At 36.9% G+C, this 18,909-nt stretch overlaps 1 protein-coding gene across 1 annotated transcript in view; it reads left to right on the top strand.

The window, feature by feature from the left end:
• Cacul1 (CDK2 associated cullin domain 1) overlaps positions 1 to 18,909 on the top strand; it is an 80,556-nt gene that overhangs the window by 34,844 nt on the left and 26,803 nt on the right. Inside the window, exons 2-3 of the mRNA XM_020183364.2 lie at positions 647 to 773; positions 1,668 to 1,770. Of these exons, the coding sequence (XP_020038953.1) occupies positions 647 to 773; positions 1,668 to 1,770 (230 nt within the window). The remainder of the gene's footprint in view (positions 1 to 646; positions 774 to 1,667; positions 1,771 to 18,909) is intronic.

The raw sequence follows: 18,909 nt of genomic DNA on the forward strand, positions 1-18,909 counted from the left end.
TATGAGACTCTCTGTAGGAATGCGGTAAACCTTTAGTACCAGGCTTCAGATCATTGACTTGTATTTGGCTAAGCTTGTCAAGCTCCAGATAGTTGGAGCCTGACTTAGAGCTGATGTCTGAAAAGTACTGGTACAGATCTCAGCAAGTTTTCTAGCAACCTCTTTTGAAACTATAACATTTATACTTAAGTCCTGAAGTCCTGTCATTAGGTAGATTTCCCTGGGGTTGTCTGTAAAGATTGACTGTTGTGTCCACAGTTTCCTACGGCCTTCTTGTGATTTGCTGATAGACCATTTTGTCACCTAGTTGACAGTGTGTATTTGAGGGTCATGCATGTTTGAGAATGCTTCACTGGTGACAGAAGCTAACAGAAAATTGGGAAGGAAGCCAGTGATATTTGAGCTTTTTAAAAGATGGACAAATTCGTGATAATTCCTTTTAAATTCACAATTAATGGCTGCTTAACATCCCTGATCAGATTCACCCTTCCTTCCTTCCTTCTTCCTTCCCTCCCTTCCCTTCCTCTTTTCCTCCCTTTAGGATAGGCAGGTAATGAAAGGAAGAATTTGATTGAGAGTACACAATTGCTGTGGTTTGTGTTTACATGTGGCATATAGTAATGTTTATTTTACTTTTTACTTGTAGTAATGAATGTTATAACTATTGAAGATTATAAGAGCACATACTGGCCAAAATTGGACGGTGCCATAGATCAACTTTTAACCCAGAGTCCTGGTGACTATATCCCCATATCCTATGAACAGATATACAGGTAAGTCAAGATTTAATTTGCCTGGGTTTGAGAGGATATATTGAGATTTAGGGCAATTTGAGTTATGGTAGCTCACATGCATGTAACATATAAAATACATAAAGTGAAGCTCTTAAGAATCTACATTCTACATTTGTGGATGGGAGGCTCGAGTTATACTTTCTGATTCTAAAGTGGTTTTCAAATCAAGATAGAAGTCTACCTAATAGATTTCCTCCATCTCAGGCTGCCATCTCCCCTATACTTCGTGAAGAAACTGGAGGTCGGTAAAAAAGGCAGGAACGACTGAAGTATCTGATGGAAAAATACATGTTTTTTAGTTTCACAGAGAAACCCTACTTTAATCTGTTAATGTTTACTGACACAAAATTCTAATTCTTTTTGGTTATTTTATTTCCCAGCTCCTGGTAAATGGAAGCAACAAATTAGGCATTGGGGTGGGATATGAGATCAGCACAGTGACAGGAAGAAGAAGTGACAACTGTGTTGTTCCACACAACAAAGAGATTGTATTGCAAACATTTTTGTGAGTTAGAAACTTTCTATGGTTATCACTCTCTCTTCCTTATTTGACATTCATTAAAAAAAGAGAGAGTGAGAGAGAACCTGGTTTATAAGGAGTTGTCTTATTCAGGTCCTAGATTATCACTGAGCATTAGATTATCTAGTGCTGACTAATGTGTACTACTCAGATTATTTGCAATTAATGTATTATCTTTCCAAGCGTTGACTGGGGGGAGGGTGAACTTTTATTGTAAGTTATGATCAGTTACTTGTTTCGGGGCTAAATGAGTTGATCAGTGGTTATATATTGAAAGTGTGCTTTAACCTTAGACTGAGGTAAGTGCTTCTTCATTAACTTGGTTGCTGTGGCTTTTTGTTTTTTTCCTGCAGTTGTGTGTATAAGTGTGTATGCCAGCAGCATTCGGAGCAGATGTATAGTGACCTGATTAAAAAGATAACTCATCACTTAGAGAGAGTCTCAAAGGAGCTGCAGGTAAAGAACTGATTGTATTGGTTTTTTGCCTCTTTGGGTTTTTCTGGCTAGTTGGAATTAGGCTGTCTAATATATACTTGGAAGCTTGTTAATTTGATTATGATACTGACCAAATCATCTAATTTTGAGAATAGATTACTAGTTTGAAAATTTGACACATTATGCAAATTTTTGGATTGAATATATTTCAGATCTTAACTGAATCTGCTTAACCATGTCAGCATTTCTTTTGTTTAAAGCCATTTTTTTCTCTGTTAATTTCAGTATTTAGTGGGTTTTATAATATAAAAACTTAACTATAATTAAGTTCTTTCTGGAACTTTTAGTATGAACTTTGAAGAGTGGTTTGCTTACTAGTTTGTAATACTTGCCGATATGAACAATTGAAGTGAACTCTTGGTAAAGCTCCTATAGTAGCATCATCTCAGCTCTTAAAATCTGGGCAAATGACAGAAAATCTTTTGCTTAAAGGGCACTTGGCTCCTGATCCCCACCTTCCCTTTATAGGCCTGCCTCAGTAAAGCTTCCAGTGCTTGAAGGTGAGGTACTAACTTTATGCCAGGCCAGATCCCACCTGAGTTCTGCTGTAGAAGTAATGTGTTGGACAAAAGTCACTCAGCAGTACAGTACCAGGGTTACCCACCATTAGGAAGTACTCCAACAGTTATGAAAGGACCACACTTTTCTAGCAAGCGTTAGGCAGCTTGTTCTTGGCTGTTCCTCACTTGCCTTGTGGCCTGAGGTATCTTAGTTCTTGTTCACACAAACAGTTGTTGTTGCACTAACTTGTTTTTTTTTTTTTTTTTTTATAGTCAGAGCTAAATTTTACCATATTACTATATGTGCCTTTTGTTAGTGTAGATTGTTTTCATCCTTTTGCCACCAAATACAAAATAATGGACTTAACAGATATATTTAGTGCCTAGGCTTTGTGTATAAATCATAGTTGAAATCTAAGAACTGTGCATTACAACTTTGAATGATTTGCTTTCTAATTCTCCATGCTCTTCCTGAATTCTCACCTGAATACAACTTATTGCCAAATCCTATTTACTTCCTGTCTCTCTCTAATTCAGTCTGTTCTGTTCACTTGCTAATCCTCTGGTTTCTGTCACTGTCATCTTTCAAGTATCATACTAAAATGCTCATTTCAGCTGGTTGCTCTACTTATTGTATTGATGTAGTTAAGCAGTTTTTGATTGGTGGATATTTAGATTGCTTTTAATCTTTGGCATTATTAATACTGCAGTGAACAATCAGTCTTGTAAGTAATGCTACTTACTAAGTCCATCTTCCAAGTCACAAAAGTTGTACCAAGCAGTAGTGTACCTCTTGATTAAATAAGCTGACATCACCTTGTAAATTTTCTCAACATCAGTGAGAATTGGCTTTACTAAAATATCTGTGGTCCCCTTACACTAATTGTAGGATAGTTTTTCTTCTGTTTCCTGCCCGGCAAAAGTCTCTTCCTTCTCTTCTTGTTTCAGTGTTAAACACATTTCTGTCCACCTGTGGGAAGCCTTCCCAGAACTCCTGCACTCCGTTCAGAACAGAACAGAACAGACCAGAACACACTGTTAGTGTTTCTTTGTTTATGGACCCATAACTTCTTGGCAATAACAACTTTATTAGGACAATGATTATATTACTGTTTTTGCATTCATGTCTGACTACTTCACTGGCCCTCCTTTGAGGCAGGGACTCACTCTCTTGCTTGTCTTTTTGTCTTTAGTGTCGTGTGCGAATACAACTAAGCAAATGTTTGTTGGGTGTATGCTCAGCAACTAAATGTGACGTGTACCAGTGGAAAGAGTAGCATCATTAGCGTCACATGGTCACTCATCTTCACATTTTTTAGATGCTTAGGCATTTTATTCGTGTAATCTTTATAGAGATCTCAAGGCAGTTTTCATGGGGGACAGAACAAGAGTGTATGCCAGGTCTCATGAGCTAGAAGCATTATATTTGGGTGGAACATTTTGTTTGCAGCCTGGTTTTTGTAAGGAAATTTTTGAGCCAAAACAAGAGCATGGAATGAATTGCATTTGGCATATGAGCAGAGATTGAGTGTTGGAGTTGATTAACCAATAAATTGGACCTACAGGGCAACAGCCTCTGTCAAGGGGTTCCTAAAATAGCTGCTGGTTTGTACAGTTTATTCATTAGAATGACTTACTTATCATATCCAAAGGCATATCCTGTTAGGGACACTGAAAACTTCTGTGTGAAATAATGTTCCATATTCCACAGTTAATTTTGGTATTGACTTAAAAACTAGAGAATTCTGTTTTCAGATACTTTAATAGATTAATTTATTAAACCTAAATATTTTTATATGATCATGTAATATACCGTGTGTATCTCTTATAAAAAACACATTTCTTTCATTTTGCAAACAGTGACTTTCTACCCCTTCAATAACTTTAAAAAGGTTTTGGTTGTTTAATTAATAAAACTCCTTAACAAATAGTCATGGTTTTCTCCTTACTATTGTATTTCACTGGATGCATATCTGAACTTTTTTAATTCATTGCTAGATTATTTGAAATTGCAACAGTGGATTCAACCTTCATTTTTAAAACTATTCTGACTTAACTTCTTTCTTTAAATGTTATAATGAAATGCTGTGCCTATTTTACTTTTTTCTGTATTTCCAAAGCCTCTTAAGTTTCCATTTATGATGTCTTGATAAACAAATGAATGGAAATAAATAACTGTAAAGAGAAAAATAGTTTACTGATTTGGTATATAATATTCTGATTAGTTCTGGAAAGTTCTGTTGAAACTGTATTCCCTTAATTGTTTGCCTCTATAGTCTCTTCTTTTTTGGCTGAATAGTCTCCTGAAAATCCTAATTTTATGGGTGTACAATCTTGTTCAGAAACCTAAAGTTCCTGTTATTGCCCATTTCAATCAATCACAGTTAGTTTGATCATTATTTAAAACAAAAAACCCCACAAAAACCAGAGCCGGGTACTTGGTTGCAGGTATTCCTAGTGGGAAATCTGATGTAGCTGGCGCTTTCCTACCCAAATATACAAGATACTCTATAGGTATACAGTAGTGGTATGTAATTGATAAGACTAAGGTAATTTGAATCATATGTCTTGCAGAGAACAATTTTTAAAACTAGACTAGAGAGATCAAGTAATAAGCAATTATAGGACGAAGATCTGGGAGAAGAAAACTCCTAGAAGGGAGCCTAGCATTTGAGCCATCTCTGTTATGGTCACTGATTTATTCTGAAAGAGGAGGCTAGTAGACTATGAAACCCCCCAACCTTGTTGGGTGTGCAGTGATAAAATTGAAGGTTAAGGCCAGTCAAGCTGAAGGATCACATCCCACGTCTAGTAAAAATAGCAAGCTATAGACTTCCTTCTTACTAACTGAAACCTTATCCCTGCTTTGATTAGGTTGGTGTGGGTTTGCTGGCACCTCTAGTCACTTACCAGAAGCAAAAGTTGTTTCTCTCTGAAGAAAGATAGCATTGTCCTAGACATGTAATTGTTCTGATCATGTCATAAACAGTGTCTGGCGCTCAATCAGAAATAACAACCCATAAGAAGAGGTTTAGGTGATCATAAAGCCAGGAGCAACGGCAAGACATATTTTTAACAAGCATTGAAAAAATTCATCACTAGCAGTCTCTCACTTTAAAGAAATAATAGTGTTCTCCATATAGAAAGGTGATGTTTCTTGGTAAAAACTTGAGAGGTTAAGGTAGGAATGAAGAACAATAATAAAAAGGATAAAACGTGAATGTAGATCAGTAATGGTGATTTCTTGTAGGATCTTAAATGTACATGTAATCAGAGCTCATGAGAGTAGTGTGTGGAAGGTAGGAAGCAAATTGATGTTAAAAGTTTGAAGGCCCTTGCATTACTTGAAAAGTAGAAAAGTACTTATTTTAGACTGTGAGAAGGCAAGAGTGCAGTCTGTAGTCTTAGGGTAACCTCTAAAGGAATAGGAAAAATGTAATAAGATAATAGAAGGAGAAAATGGAGTAACTTAAAAATAAGTCAAAGTCGGGCACCAGTAGTTCACACCTGTAATCCTAGCTACTCAGGAGGTAGAGATCAAAAGGATTGTGGTTCAGTGCCAGCCCAGACAAACAGTTCTTGAGACCCTACCTCAAAAATACCCAAGACAAAAAAAGGGCTGATATGATAGAGTACCTGCCTAGCAAGTGTGAGACCCTGAGTTCAAACCCCAGTACTGCAAAAAAATAAAATAAAATAAAAATCAGTCAAGAAAGGATAGAAAAAGGCAGAGAGTAAAAATGGGACAAGTAGAAAATAAGAGGATAATGGGATAGTTAAATTTAAATTTCAACACACCTAAGATATGAAATAGCAAAAGCCAAGCACTGCATAAAAAAGGAAAACAATAACCAGACTGGATGGTTATTGAGTGTTACTATGTGTTACTGACAAGAGGCATGTCTAAAGGATGCAGAAAAATGAAAAGTTACAACAGCAGTAGCTAACAAAAAGAATATAACTGCGCAGATAGCAGAAGTAGATTCAGAGCAAGAGTACCATTAGACATGAAGAGAACTTTTTCTTATGACTAAAGGTTCAGCACTAGAAAGATGACATTCTAAATTTGTATGCATCTAATAACATAGTCCCAGAGGAGAAAATGATAAACCAAATCCTAGTGAGAAATTAATGTATCTTTCTCCATAACTAACTAAATAAGCAGATGAAACAAAGAACCATAGGAATTCAGAATATTTGAACAATATGACAATAAACTTGACCTGTTTAGAACTTTGTGGTCTTTAATTGTAGAACACATAGATCATGTATAGAAATGGACTGTCTGTGCTGCTTATGAGTAAGTCCTAACATACTTCAGAGAACTTTAATCATACAAAGTATGTTCTCTGACTTACAATAGAATTAAATTAGAAATGAATAGCAAAGAGAAAAGTTAAAAAAAACCTGTATACTATTGAAAATATAAAATTGTACTTTCAAGAACAATTGAACTGAATGGTAACATTAATACTATCGTGCTTTTTTTGGATTAAGCCACAGTCTTTTTCAGGGAAATTTAAAGCTCCCAAATGATTTTATTAGAAAGTACCAGAGTTTGAAAGTTTAGCATTTTTCTCAGGGAAAAAAGAATAACAAAACTCAAAGACAAAAATTATATCATGTAGTCTCTGCTAGTAGACCTTTGACAGGATAAAGAACTGTTTAGGGGAGCTAGAGGCATGGCTCAAGGGGTAGAGCACCTGCTTAGCAAGCATGAAGCCCTAAGTTCAAACCCAAGTGCTACAAACAAACAAACCAACAAACAAAAACTGTTCTGGGAACTGTGGTACAGAGAAGGGCAAGGAAAGTCTGGAGTTAAAGCAAAGGTGAATGATGACAGCCAGGTAGAGCAGTGTAGAGGAGGGTTGGCACTAGTAGTGGCATGTGAGAGGAAGGGACTGAGAACTTCAGGAGCAAATGCTACTCTGTGGAGAGGAGTAGGCATCTCTATTTGAGTTTGCTCAGCTTTTAATTTCACCATTCTTGCAGCCTTAATTAATCATGCTCTCTTCTTTGCTTCTGTGGCACTTTATGCTGATGCTATAGTGCTTAGTTTAGCACTTTGGCCTATATTTAATTACCAAGCAGGATGACACCTTTGCAGCAGTGAGAGCTCCTTGAGGGCAAGGATGCTGGTAACTAATGTTGGTTTCTTTTTGCCTATCATAGTCTTGAATTATGTTTAAGTACTTACTAGGTAAATGTGCTTGTCATAGTGCTGGAGACTAGATGTTTCCAGTTCTCTCATTCCCTCCCTCCCTTCCTTCCTGTATTTGAATTGACATTTAGAATACCTTTAAAAGATGTTTTAATTGACACTTCCACATTTTGACTTTGTGTGTGCACGTGTGTATATACATCTGAATGCAGGAAACAACTGTGAGGCATTTTACCCTCAAGTAATGTTGACAAATTTATTATACATGTTAATATGCTTTGTTGGATTGAGATTGTATTTTCACTTACAAATATTCTGACTTGATATAGTAGTTTCCTAGTCAGTGACTTACAACATGGCATTTTTTCAGTGGTCTAGAAGTTACGTTATGCACTGTTTAGACAGAGACTTGGTCCCCGGGCCAGGACAGTGCTGTGAAAGCAGGGAGAAACAGCATAGTGATACCTGAGTCCTGAGGTCAGGTCTTGATGAGTAGAGACCAAAGAGATGGAGGAGGAGGAAGAAAAATGTTGCTGGTTTTAAAATTCTTAAATAGGCTGCATACAAGTGTGAGGCACTGAGTTTAAACCCCAGTACTTCCTCCCATCCCCCAAAAAATTCTTAAATAGGACTGAATTTATAATACCTAAAGAAATGTGTCAACTGTTATCTTTTTGGTTTTTTTGAGATAATGTCTCAAGGCCCAGACTGGCCTCAAGCTCAACCCTCCTGCCTCTGCCTCTTGAGTGCCATCAACTGTCTTAGTTAAAAGGATTTAACATTTCAACTAGTTTTTAAAATTTAGAGTTATTCTGAAGTCTTTTAATCCAAATATGTCTTGGTTTTAAGCCAAATATATGATTTGACTCTTAAACCAATTAACAGTGGAAATTAGTAGAAATGAGACAAGAATTAGTTAACATTACTTAACTTTGGTTCAGACTTTATAGACACCAGGTTGGAACACTTTCTTGTCAAACTGCCAATAACCTGAGCCAGTTTAAATTCTTGGTGCTAAAATTCAGCATAAGGATTCCTTTGGTATTTGCTTTTTGTCCAGTGGGTGGCAGCATAACTCAACCTGTTGTCTTATATGTGGTCTTTGAAATTTTGTATTTTTAAAGGCTTTAAGTTTTCTATCTGTTGAACTTCAGTCTGTTTAAAAAAATAAAAACACTTTCCTTCTCTCGAACATGCTATTTTCTCCTTACTAGAATAGAGAAGATTTTAGATAATAAGGAAGTTGCTTGATACCCCTTCATAGATTTCAAATAAAATAAAAACCATTATCAAATTGTAAGAAACTTTGCGTGTGTGTATTCTACCGAAGGTTTTTCTTTATAAGTTATTTAGATATCTAAGTACAAACAAGAACTTTAAGCAGTTGTTATAACAAAGTAATTCTTATGTAAGAGAATTTGCCAGGGAACCCCCTTGCCTTCAGTCCTTCCATAGGTTCTCATTCAGATCATAGTCTTCACATGTTCACTAACAGCCTTTGAAGGCAAGGACTGGGTTCACAGTGACATATACCATCCTAGTGGGTTCCAGATAGAGAGTCCATGATCACTTACTGTGAGTTGGGAGAAAGCCTGTGCTACTTTACAGCTGATGTTGCTAGAAGCATCTGCTGTTCCAGTTGAAACAATCTCCTGAACTTGGAATTTGTGATAAGCAGGTGAGTAAAATCACTTCAGTAATGAAAAGTTGTTTATATTTGGTTATTTTTAGAGTGTACAGAATACAGTTATGAATTGTAGTTTTTAAAAATACATTTGTTTTGAGATAGCTATGAACTTAAGTTGCAAAAGATAAGGAAAAAAATTCTTTAAAAAATAAGCCCGTGGGGATAAAGTAGTACTGTTTACTCTACACATTGAGGTGTGTAGAAAAGTGAGAAGTCATCTACCTTCTCTGGCTTTTTTGGGTATGTTCTTGGTTAAGTAAATCTTGAACTTTTGAAACTGCTCAGTGTTGCCTCTCAGTTTAAAAGCTAGGATCAGAACCTAGGTTACCTCATTCATGGTTATATAGATAAGGTAAGAATCAATGTCACAGAAGCCAGATTGTCTAAGCCCAAATAGTATTTGGAAAATAAGAAAAGTCTTATTCTAGATAGAAGCCCAAACCATTTTTCCATAGGTGGTAGTGATTAATAATAGTAGTTGATTTTGAATACCAAGATCAAAATGAAAAGAAAAATGTCTTCTACTATCTTATGTTAGACTCAATTGGACTTCTTACAGTTTTTAATTGAAAACTATTCTTTTGATTAATTTTAGGAGTATCTAATATGTATATTATTGGCCTGTGACAGCTCCTCAAATTCACTTCTATGTAACTTTTTTTTGGCATATTAGTCTATGGAAATAATATCTGCACAGCAAAAAATGGAAATGCAGTGAGAGTGTAATATTGGATGTACCTGTCTATTTGAGAAGAAGTTCCATTTTTATGTAGCAATTTTGTCAGTCTTAGTTATTACAGCGTTGCTTTTGGAGCCTTAATGGGTCTGCACATGGTAGTATATTATTGTTCTGGAAATTCATGGAATATGTTGGTATTTTATACCAGTTGTTTTTTCCAAAGCTAGTCAAGTAGAGGCAGATTTTATTTTATTTTGGCGGTACTAGATTTATGCCTTGGACAGCCTGGACTGTGCCGCCTATTTATGCTTCCCACGTAGCTGGGATGACGTGTACTCCACCATGCCGTTTGCTGCTCATTGAGATGGGGTCTTGCTAAATGCTTGCCAGGGCTGGCCTTGAACCTCAAGCTTCCTGATCTCTGCCTTCCGAGTAGCTGGGATTACACACAGGAGCCACTTTGTCAGGCTAAGACAGATTTTTTTTTGTTTTTAAAAAGGAATTCCTAGATTGATTGAGAAAATAATAATAAGGTCTTGATGATTGCATCCAGATCTATTTGTATGGTATACAAAATACCAAAGTTGGTACTTGGTAATGCAGATCAAAACATTATGAAGACACAATTTGAGGATGTTTAACATTTTCACTTGACTCTTTAAAAAATAGTTTCTATTTCTTTGCTGGAATCACTAACATTTTGTGATGCTGCCAACTAAGTCATTTTGTATGTATATCAGTCATAGTTATTTCAAAGGCTCTGTATGATAGTTTCAACAAATGTGCTGTATTTGCATCTGGGCTTCTCGAATGTTTAATTCTCGACAGTGGATTATATTTTCTTGCTTTCTTGATGCTTCTTAGGTTTTGATTGGGTATTAGATGTTGGATATAAAAAGAACAATAGAAATTGTCACGATTGATATTTATGCCTAGAAAGGAGTAAGCCAGGCTTGTTAAGGTGAGGAGTTGAATCAATCCTGTCTGTAGTGGAATTGGGTTTCATTGTTGTTGTGCCTTCGGAATCTTTCAGTGGGCTTTGGCTACCTTGTTCTTAAGTAAAACTTCCTTTATAAGAACAGGTGGTAAACTGGGTTTGACCTGCAGGCTCTTACTTCTAGTCTTAGTACAGGTGAGTCCTTCCTCCCCCTGTAAGTATATGCACCCTGTGGTGGCCGAATTTTGTCTTGTGTCTTTGGGAGAGTTTCCTGCCTCCCCTGGCAGCAGTATGGTTTTGCTTTGTAATAATAGTGCAAATACCTGGGCACTTGTGGTTCTTCTACCATGCTGGACCTCTCCTGGAGTATAGACAGTTTTTGCCTCAGGTCAAAGAAAGGTCAACAGGTGCAGGCAGGTTTCTTAGCCTTCCCTTCAGCAAATGGCTTATGGCTTTTGGTTTTTGAGTATGAGCAGGGTCATGTCTCTCATTATCTGCTGGGTGCCACCTGTTTGCTCCTGGAGGACCCAAATGAAGTACACCTGTGTTTCTTCAGGCACCTCCCCCCCCCTTGCCCTGCCTCACACCCTGGCAGGCCCAGCACTTCTGTGGGATGGTACGCTCAGATGACTGTCACTGCCCTCAGGCCTTTTCTGGACCATCAGTGGAAGCTCATGGAGAAGAATTGGAGAGGAGGTGTGGGCTGCCCTTGTGGAAGCTCCCAGAGAGTCTGTGCTGTTAGGTTACACTTGACCTTCAGTGACTCATCACAACTTTCATTGCTTGCCTGCTTTGTAATGGCTCCCATTACCAAAGAAGAAACAGTTCATGTGTCCTTTCATTCATGGACCTTGTCACTCTTTGGAATTTATTTTACCTGTTGAACATGGCAAATATAAGATAAAGAAACTTTATATGTCTTATGAGCTAAAAAAATATGATTATTTAGGTTAATCAGCTTTTTCTATCAAAAAACAAATGATAGGAGTGATGGAACTTAACAGTTACACTTTAGTAATGTTGGGTCTGGGAACCTGAAGGACAGATGAGTGACTCAATATCCCATCCCCCAGGAAGAGCACTATGAGCCCTGCACCCTGAGAAGGAGATACACGGTCTCATAAATTTGCATTCCTGCACCCTGAGGAAGAGATACAGGGTCTCATAAATCTGCCTTGGGGCTGATAGATAGGATGTTCTCAAGGTTGTTCTCCCACCCCCCAAAAGGGGCAAACAGACCAGCTCATGGAAGAGAGCCTGCATGTGCGAATCCACTACCAATGGAAAGAACCCCTTAACCCTTACCCTAACTTAAAGTGTCCATAAAAAGCCCCAGTCTTTACCTCAGCTGGGACTGGTTTCCAGGTTCTGCTGCACTGCTCTAGCTGCAGCCTTTTGTTTTTCTAATAAATCTACCTGTGTGTGCACTGTCTGTGTCTCGTGAGCTTATTCCTAAATCCAGCGAAGATGAGTCCCACCCTCGCCGTACCCCACAATAGTGACTTTGTAATTCCTGCATTTGATACTGATCAAGAAGCTGTTAAATTTAAAAGAAGATTGACTTCTACTCTGACACTAATGTTGAAGCATTAGTGTGCCATGTTTTTACTAATTTTTTATTTGTAAGTACAGTAGATGCCTTGCGTTGGATGGGTGGTCACTGCTTAATACTTCCCTTGAATCTCCAAGCTTCTGTCCTATATATCCTGCCATTCCTTTAAAGAGGCCTGAGAAAGAGGTTTCTAAGTGCTTACCAGCTGCTTGCCCAGCTGTTTACAGAATCCCCTGAAGTTCTCATTAAAAATAAGCATCTCTGGGAAGTTTCTGAGTCAGGACCTAGAGCCTGGAAAAGAATCAGCATTATTAAATAAACCCTTCAGGAGATGTGGAGAGCAGCATTCCACTGGCCTGTGGTGTACCTTTGTTCCTGAACCTGGTCTTCTCTTTTGAGAAGGAAATACAAAGTACCTTATGTTGAAGTATAGGTTTTGTTGTTGCTGAGGTTGCTAATACCTTTTGGCCATTAGTGTTGGTCTATATGTAGAAGAATGCACCAAGCCTGGATAACGTAAGCAGCAAAGCATAGCGTAGGTGTCCAGTGGCAAGGGACTGATAAAGTAGATGATGACATGACAGACAGCTCTTAAGATTATGCTGCAGAAAGAAATTTGACCTGGGACAAAGCTGAGCGATGAAAGCAGGCTACAAAATAATCTGTTTCTTGAAGCAGACAAGACAGACAAACAGAGGGTAAAAAATAGAAGATAGAAAAACGTTAGTGAGTTATCTTGGTGTGGGTACTGATTATTTTTCTATAGTTGCATTTTTTTAGTATTTAAAGAAGTTTCAGATAATACATATTCGTCTTTTAGAGATTTTAGGTTAGTAACTTTGCTGTGTCTGTTGGGTCCTGCTCTACTACTCTTTCTTCCTTCATATGTTTATTTTTATATGCAAAAGTCATTTATTTATTTGAGGACAACAAGAATGTTTTTGCGAAGATAAAAGATACAGCATTTAATTTTTTTATGTTTCATTTTGGTGAAACGGTGATGGGGTAGATATATTAGATATATAAACATGAAATTATAGAAACTTGTTTGTATTTTATAACCACAGTATTCAGTTAACCACTATTAAAATTAAAATGTCTTAAAATGAAGTAAAAGTTTGATCCCTTAGTTTCATTAAACACATTTCAAGTGCTTAATAGCTACACATGGCTAGTATCTACCACACTGAAAGTGAAGATAAGAGAGTTAAGTGGGCAGTGCCGGCTTAGATTGTATTTAAATCTGTTGGCTAGTAACATTGTTTAAATAAATTATGCTCTTCTAAAATTAATGTAAATCTAATTAGCTTTGAATATTAAAGACAACAAGCTTTAATATTTACCTTCCAGTGAAGGTACAATATATCAGATCTTGCTTTAAGGCATTTCTTACACTTTACTGTTACACTGTAAAAGTTTCTATTTTTAGTGGTATTGTTAGGTTGATTTATTTAAAACTAGACACCAAAATTGTTTTCTTTTCATATAATGAGGGATAAGATTATCAGCTAGTTTTACCTTTGTTTAATTTAAAATTTTTTCTTTGAAATTACTATTTACAAAATGACAGTTGTATAAATGATTCATTGTACTGTTACCTATAGTAGCAGTAGATTAACAAACTGTCAGTTGTGGGATCTAATACAATAAATAGTACATTCAAACACTATTTACAGATAGATGTTCTTAAAGTGTTGTCCTTTGAGAACCTTTAGGATCCCTGAAACCTTTTCAGGCCTGCAAAATCAAGATTTTTTTTTCCCACTTTTATTCAGATATTATTTGCCCCTTTCACTATACTGGCATTTGCTCTGCAGTGCAAAAGCGATGGCGGTATGCTAGGCTTAGCGAAGCTTTACTTAAACATACATGCATTAAAGAAGAGAGAGAATATCCTTCATGGAGCAATGAACATAGTTAGTTTTATTGAACTCTGACTGAGAGATACTTTTTAGTGTTCTGTAAAGAAATGGGAAGCTGTATACCAAAAGTTTAAGAAAATCAGCTCCTGCTCCTCCTCCCCTGTAAAACACCATTTTTATTTGAAATGAGTAACTTACAGACAATAGTTATTTAGACTTAGGTATGTGACCAGCATGTTCTCAAAAACGAGTGAAGTGAATCTGTCCAAGGAAAACAACTGATAGTGCTTATTGCTATTATTATAACTTCAGGAACCCTGTCTACCACTGTGACCCTAAGAGCTTCCCAGTATTTTAAAACTTTCACTGATGAGATTGGTGGTGATACTAAAAGTGTATTTTCTTTTATGTGCTATGAGTGTTTGTGTGAGTATGAATGGACTTTTAGAAGATGTCCATGACTTAGGGAATCATTATTTTCCAAATGACCAATGGGTGATGGTAGAAATACGTGCATTAAAGACCCATTTAAAGTGGAAGGTAAACCAAAGAGTTTTAATACAGTAGAGTCTAAAAACTCATTTCAGGAATCATTGCTACTAATCTCTAAGAAACTGCTACTTGTCAGGTTTCAGGGGAGAATATCTACAGTTGTCTAAAAAGGCATTAAAAACCTTTTAATCTGCGGTCTATGTGGAACTAGTTTCTTCGTTTACCTATAAGCAGTTGATTACTGTTGATTCAGTACTGAAGTAGATTCAGTTGTCTTCTGGTGAGCCGGGCTCTAAAGAGATCTACAGAAATGCTGAAATAATGGCAGTCTTAATGAATTTTTCTTTTGTTTTGGAAAATATAGTTTTATCATGAGAATCTGTTGAGATGTGAAGAATATTTTATTGTTGTTAGAGATGCATTAATAAACACTTTTAAGGTCTAGGTTTTTTTTTTTTTTTAAGGTTTTGGGGAGACAGAGTCTCGCTGTGTTGCTCAGGCTGGTCTCAAACTCCTGGGGTCGAGTGATCCTCCTTTCTTTATCCTCCAGGTACTTGGGACTTCAGCTGTTGCCACTGCACCCAGCTTAAGTCCTACTCAGGAAATTGTCATTGGGGTAGCTAACATTCATATGCAAGCTCTTTCAGAATATTCACTTATTTTTTAAGAGCGCAAAAGGTTTCAGAAACCAAAATGTTTGAGAATCATTAGAAGAAAACTGACTCCAAGATACATTGTTGGGAAAAGTGCAGATTATTGTGACTGATAGCTATAAATGATACTTATTTTCTTGTATGGACATAAAATTTTCTGGAAGAATATAAAAGAAGTGAAAGTTGCTTCAGGGAGAAAGGAGTAAAAGTAAAACTCTAAACTTTTGAACTTGAATTTTAAACCAAAGAGTTCATTACTCATCACATACACACAAACAGTAAGAAAGAAAGAGATGGGGGGTGTGAAAGAGAGGAAAGAGAAAAGCAGCAAAGGGAAAGGGAAGAGATGAGAGCGAAAGGGTGTTTGAATGGCAGGGTGCTTGCCTAGCATGGGTGAGGCCCTGGGTTCTCTCCTAGCACCATCAAAAAAAAAAAAAAAAAAAGGATGCAAGTTTATAGTAAAAATGGTTATTATTTTTATGGCAGCGGGCTTTCTCTTGTTTTGTTTGAAGGGGAGAAAAAAAAAAACTTCATTTAATGTCCAAGTCAAATACTGTTGTGTTGAAATAATGTAATTCAACGAGGTAGCATTTTCCCAATGGGACCAAAGTCTACTGAATATAAGTTTTAAGGAGGAGCAATTTGATTGGGTTTTCAAAATGGCATTTATTTCTAGGTTCCTAGAAAAAATTGGGTTTATTTTAGAACACTTATAATTTATAGTCTTGTCATTTAAAAGGTTTTGAGTAAGTGGAAGTAAAAAAGTTAAGTGTTCTGACATTTGATTCAGTACAAAAAGTGCTTTTTAATACTCACAACCTTTGAGGCTTTGGGTATTCTTGAAAAGAATAACTAAGGATTTCAATTTTATTTAGTCTTTCTGCTGTTAAATACCTTTTGACCACTGTTCATTATTTTAACTTTTAGATAAAGTGTCCTCTTATGAAAAGGGAAAATTATTTTAATGCAACAGCTTTTAAGATTTTCTCTTCTCATATACCTGTAGAATATATTTCTTTGAATGCTGAAATATCATTTCCAGAGTTCTTTGAAGCAGTTTAGAGGAAGATGCTGCATGTGTTTCTGTTCATTAATGATAGTTAAGAGTTTGCCCATAATATGGAGCCATTTCCCCCAAGTTCTTTAGTTAACAAAGAATGCTTTTAAAAATGTTAATGGATTTTTCTAAAGTGTTAGACAAATTCAGAAAGCAATTTTGTTTACTTACTAGTTGCATAGACAAGTGCAGTGCTTGACATTTTTCATAGCACTTCTACATTATTTTTTTGATTCTCAGCAGCACATCTAGGATGTAGCACAATTGGTATTTTTCTTATTTAGTATGGAAATTGAAATCCAGAGGGCTAAATGAATTGCCCAGTGTTAGATAGCCTTATTAAATAGTAAAATAGAAATTTAGATTTAAATAAGACTAGATTAGATTTAGATTGAAAATTTAGATTTCAGTAAGACTCTGTCCTTAAAAAATACATTTCTGTGTACTGTGTTGCAGGCCCTCTGGTCAGATTGGAGATGTGCAGATGAGACACGGGAGCTTGCAGTCAGTGGCAGAGACCACTCAGTGGGAGCAGTGAGTGAGTTGCCCCATTGAAGGGCTGCGGAGCTCAGATAGAATGTGTAGGAGTGATCTGGGGTGAGTGGTTAGGGGTGGAGCAAGGTGTTGAGGGGAGAAGCGTCATCTAGAAACCCTGAAACTGCACACTGATGTTGTGGGATCTGCTAGGAGGCCCACATCAGTGCTAAGCTGGGCTCCATTGTGAGAGGGAGCAGGCTATGAAACTGGAGAGGCAGACATTGGGCCCTGATTGAGAAGTTTGAACTTTAAACAAAAGAGTTTACAGTGCCCAGAGGGGAATTTTGAATAGATACCAAAGGACTCAGATTGATCAAGGTTTGAGTCTTAGTTCTTGGGCTATAATTAGTCACCTGCCTATTTGTGAGGCCTGTTTGCCTCTTATGTGAAATAGAAAAGACATTCACTTTGCAGGCAGTTAGGAGGACTGAAAAAGAGAAATGTAAATAAAGCACCTATCTTGCACCAAGCCTGTAAATACTCAATAATGGAAGATGAATTAGGAGTCGTGGAGCCAGTTCCCCATACATATTCTAAGCTGAGTAGAACTGAAAATTATATGAGGTGAATCTTACTTTAAAATAGTACTGGAACATTTATTTCTAAAAGAGCTTAGGCAGAGCTTCATAAGTTCACAGTTCTGAACCTAATATTTAAGAATCTTTCATTTTTGCATTTCTTAATGTCCTTCTTGGAAAGCAATATGATATATGTAAGATACGGTTGTCAGGTTCTGATGGTTCCACAAGTTAGACATAGTGTAGAATCTGTTTTGCTTACATGATGTCTTGTATCATGCCCCACTCTCCAGTACCCTGAGCCAGGAGCGAATTCTTAGTTGAATACATATATCTGTAAGCTGCTAATTCTCTTTTTTTTGTTGTTTTTTGGTGGGACTGGGGTTTCAACTCAGGGCTTTGTGCTTATAATTCAGGCACTCTACTGTTTGAGTCACACCTTTAGTCCATTTTGGAGATGGGGGTCTCATGAACTATATGCCTGGGCTGGCCTTGAACTACAGTCCTCATGATCTTAGCCTCCCAAGTAGCTAGGGTAGTAGGCGCAAGCCACCTGCGTCAGGTTTATCATTTGCTAATTCTTCAATCTTAGGCATATTACTGTCCTATTTACATTTCTTCAATATTAAAATTAATTTAGAGAATATAATGAAACAGCATGTGGATGTTATATAACAGTGTCTTAGCTTGGGCTGCCACAACAAAATTCCACAGTTTGGGTGACTTAAACAACAGAAGTTTGTTTTTTTTACAGCTGTGGAGACTGAGAAGTCCAAGATCAAGGTGCAGGCTGTTTCAATTCCTTGTGAGGGCTCTCCTCCTGGCTTGTAGATGGCTGCCTTCTGACTGAAGTCCTCACATAATCTTCCCTTGAGCCACATTTTGGGGGAAGTAAGCTCTTTGATGTCTTTTTTTTTAATAAGTACACTGTCCTATGGGATCAGGTCCCACCTTTTTGACATCACAGAGCCTTAATTACTTCCTTACTTAATTACTTCCTTCCTCCATAGATGCACTGGAAGACTAGGGCTTGAACATACGCGTTTTGGAGGGACAGACACATTCAATAAAGTTGGAAGTGTTCTCTTGATGGCTTTGTGTCTTGGTATTTGTAACAGTGAGTTAACTAGGAGGTGTGCATTATTCTTTATTACTGTATAGAGTTGCAGATATGTATGGACATTTAAGTTCCTAGTTTCTAACTAATGTTGTTTATAGTTGGTTAGCTACAAAGCTGTTTACAACCAAGCTAACATAGAATTCTGAATGTTACTTACTGAGCCTAAGGTGACTATAAAAATTCATTAGCCATTCTAATACTGTATTGGACCTGTACCACTTTTAATTCCCATTCTAGGCCTGAATATAGTTTGATACCTATAGAAAATGTCTGCGTAATTCAGTGATGGTTTTAAATTGTACTTCATTTTTTTGGGGGGTAGGGTATGGTGTTTGAACTCAGGGC

This window comes from Castor canadensis, chromosome 7 (assembly GCF_047511655.1).
Source record: "Castor canadensis chromosome 7, mCasCan1.hap1v2, whole genome shotgun sequence".
In the NCBI taxonomy this organism is placed as follows: Eukaryota; Metazoa; Chordata; class Mammalia; order Rodentia; family Castoridae; genus Castor; species Castor canadensis.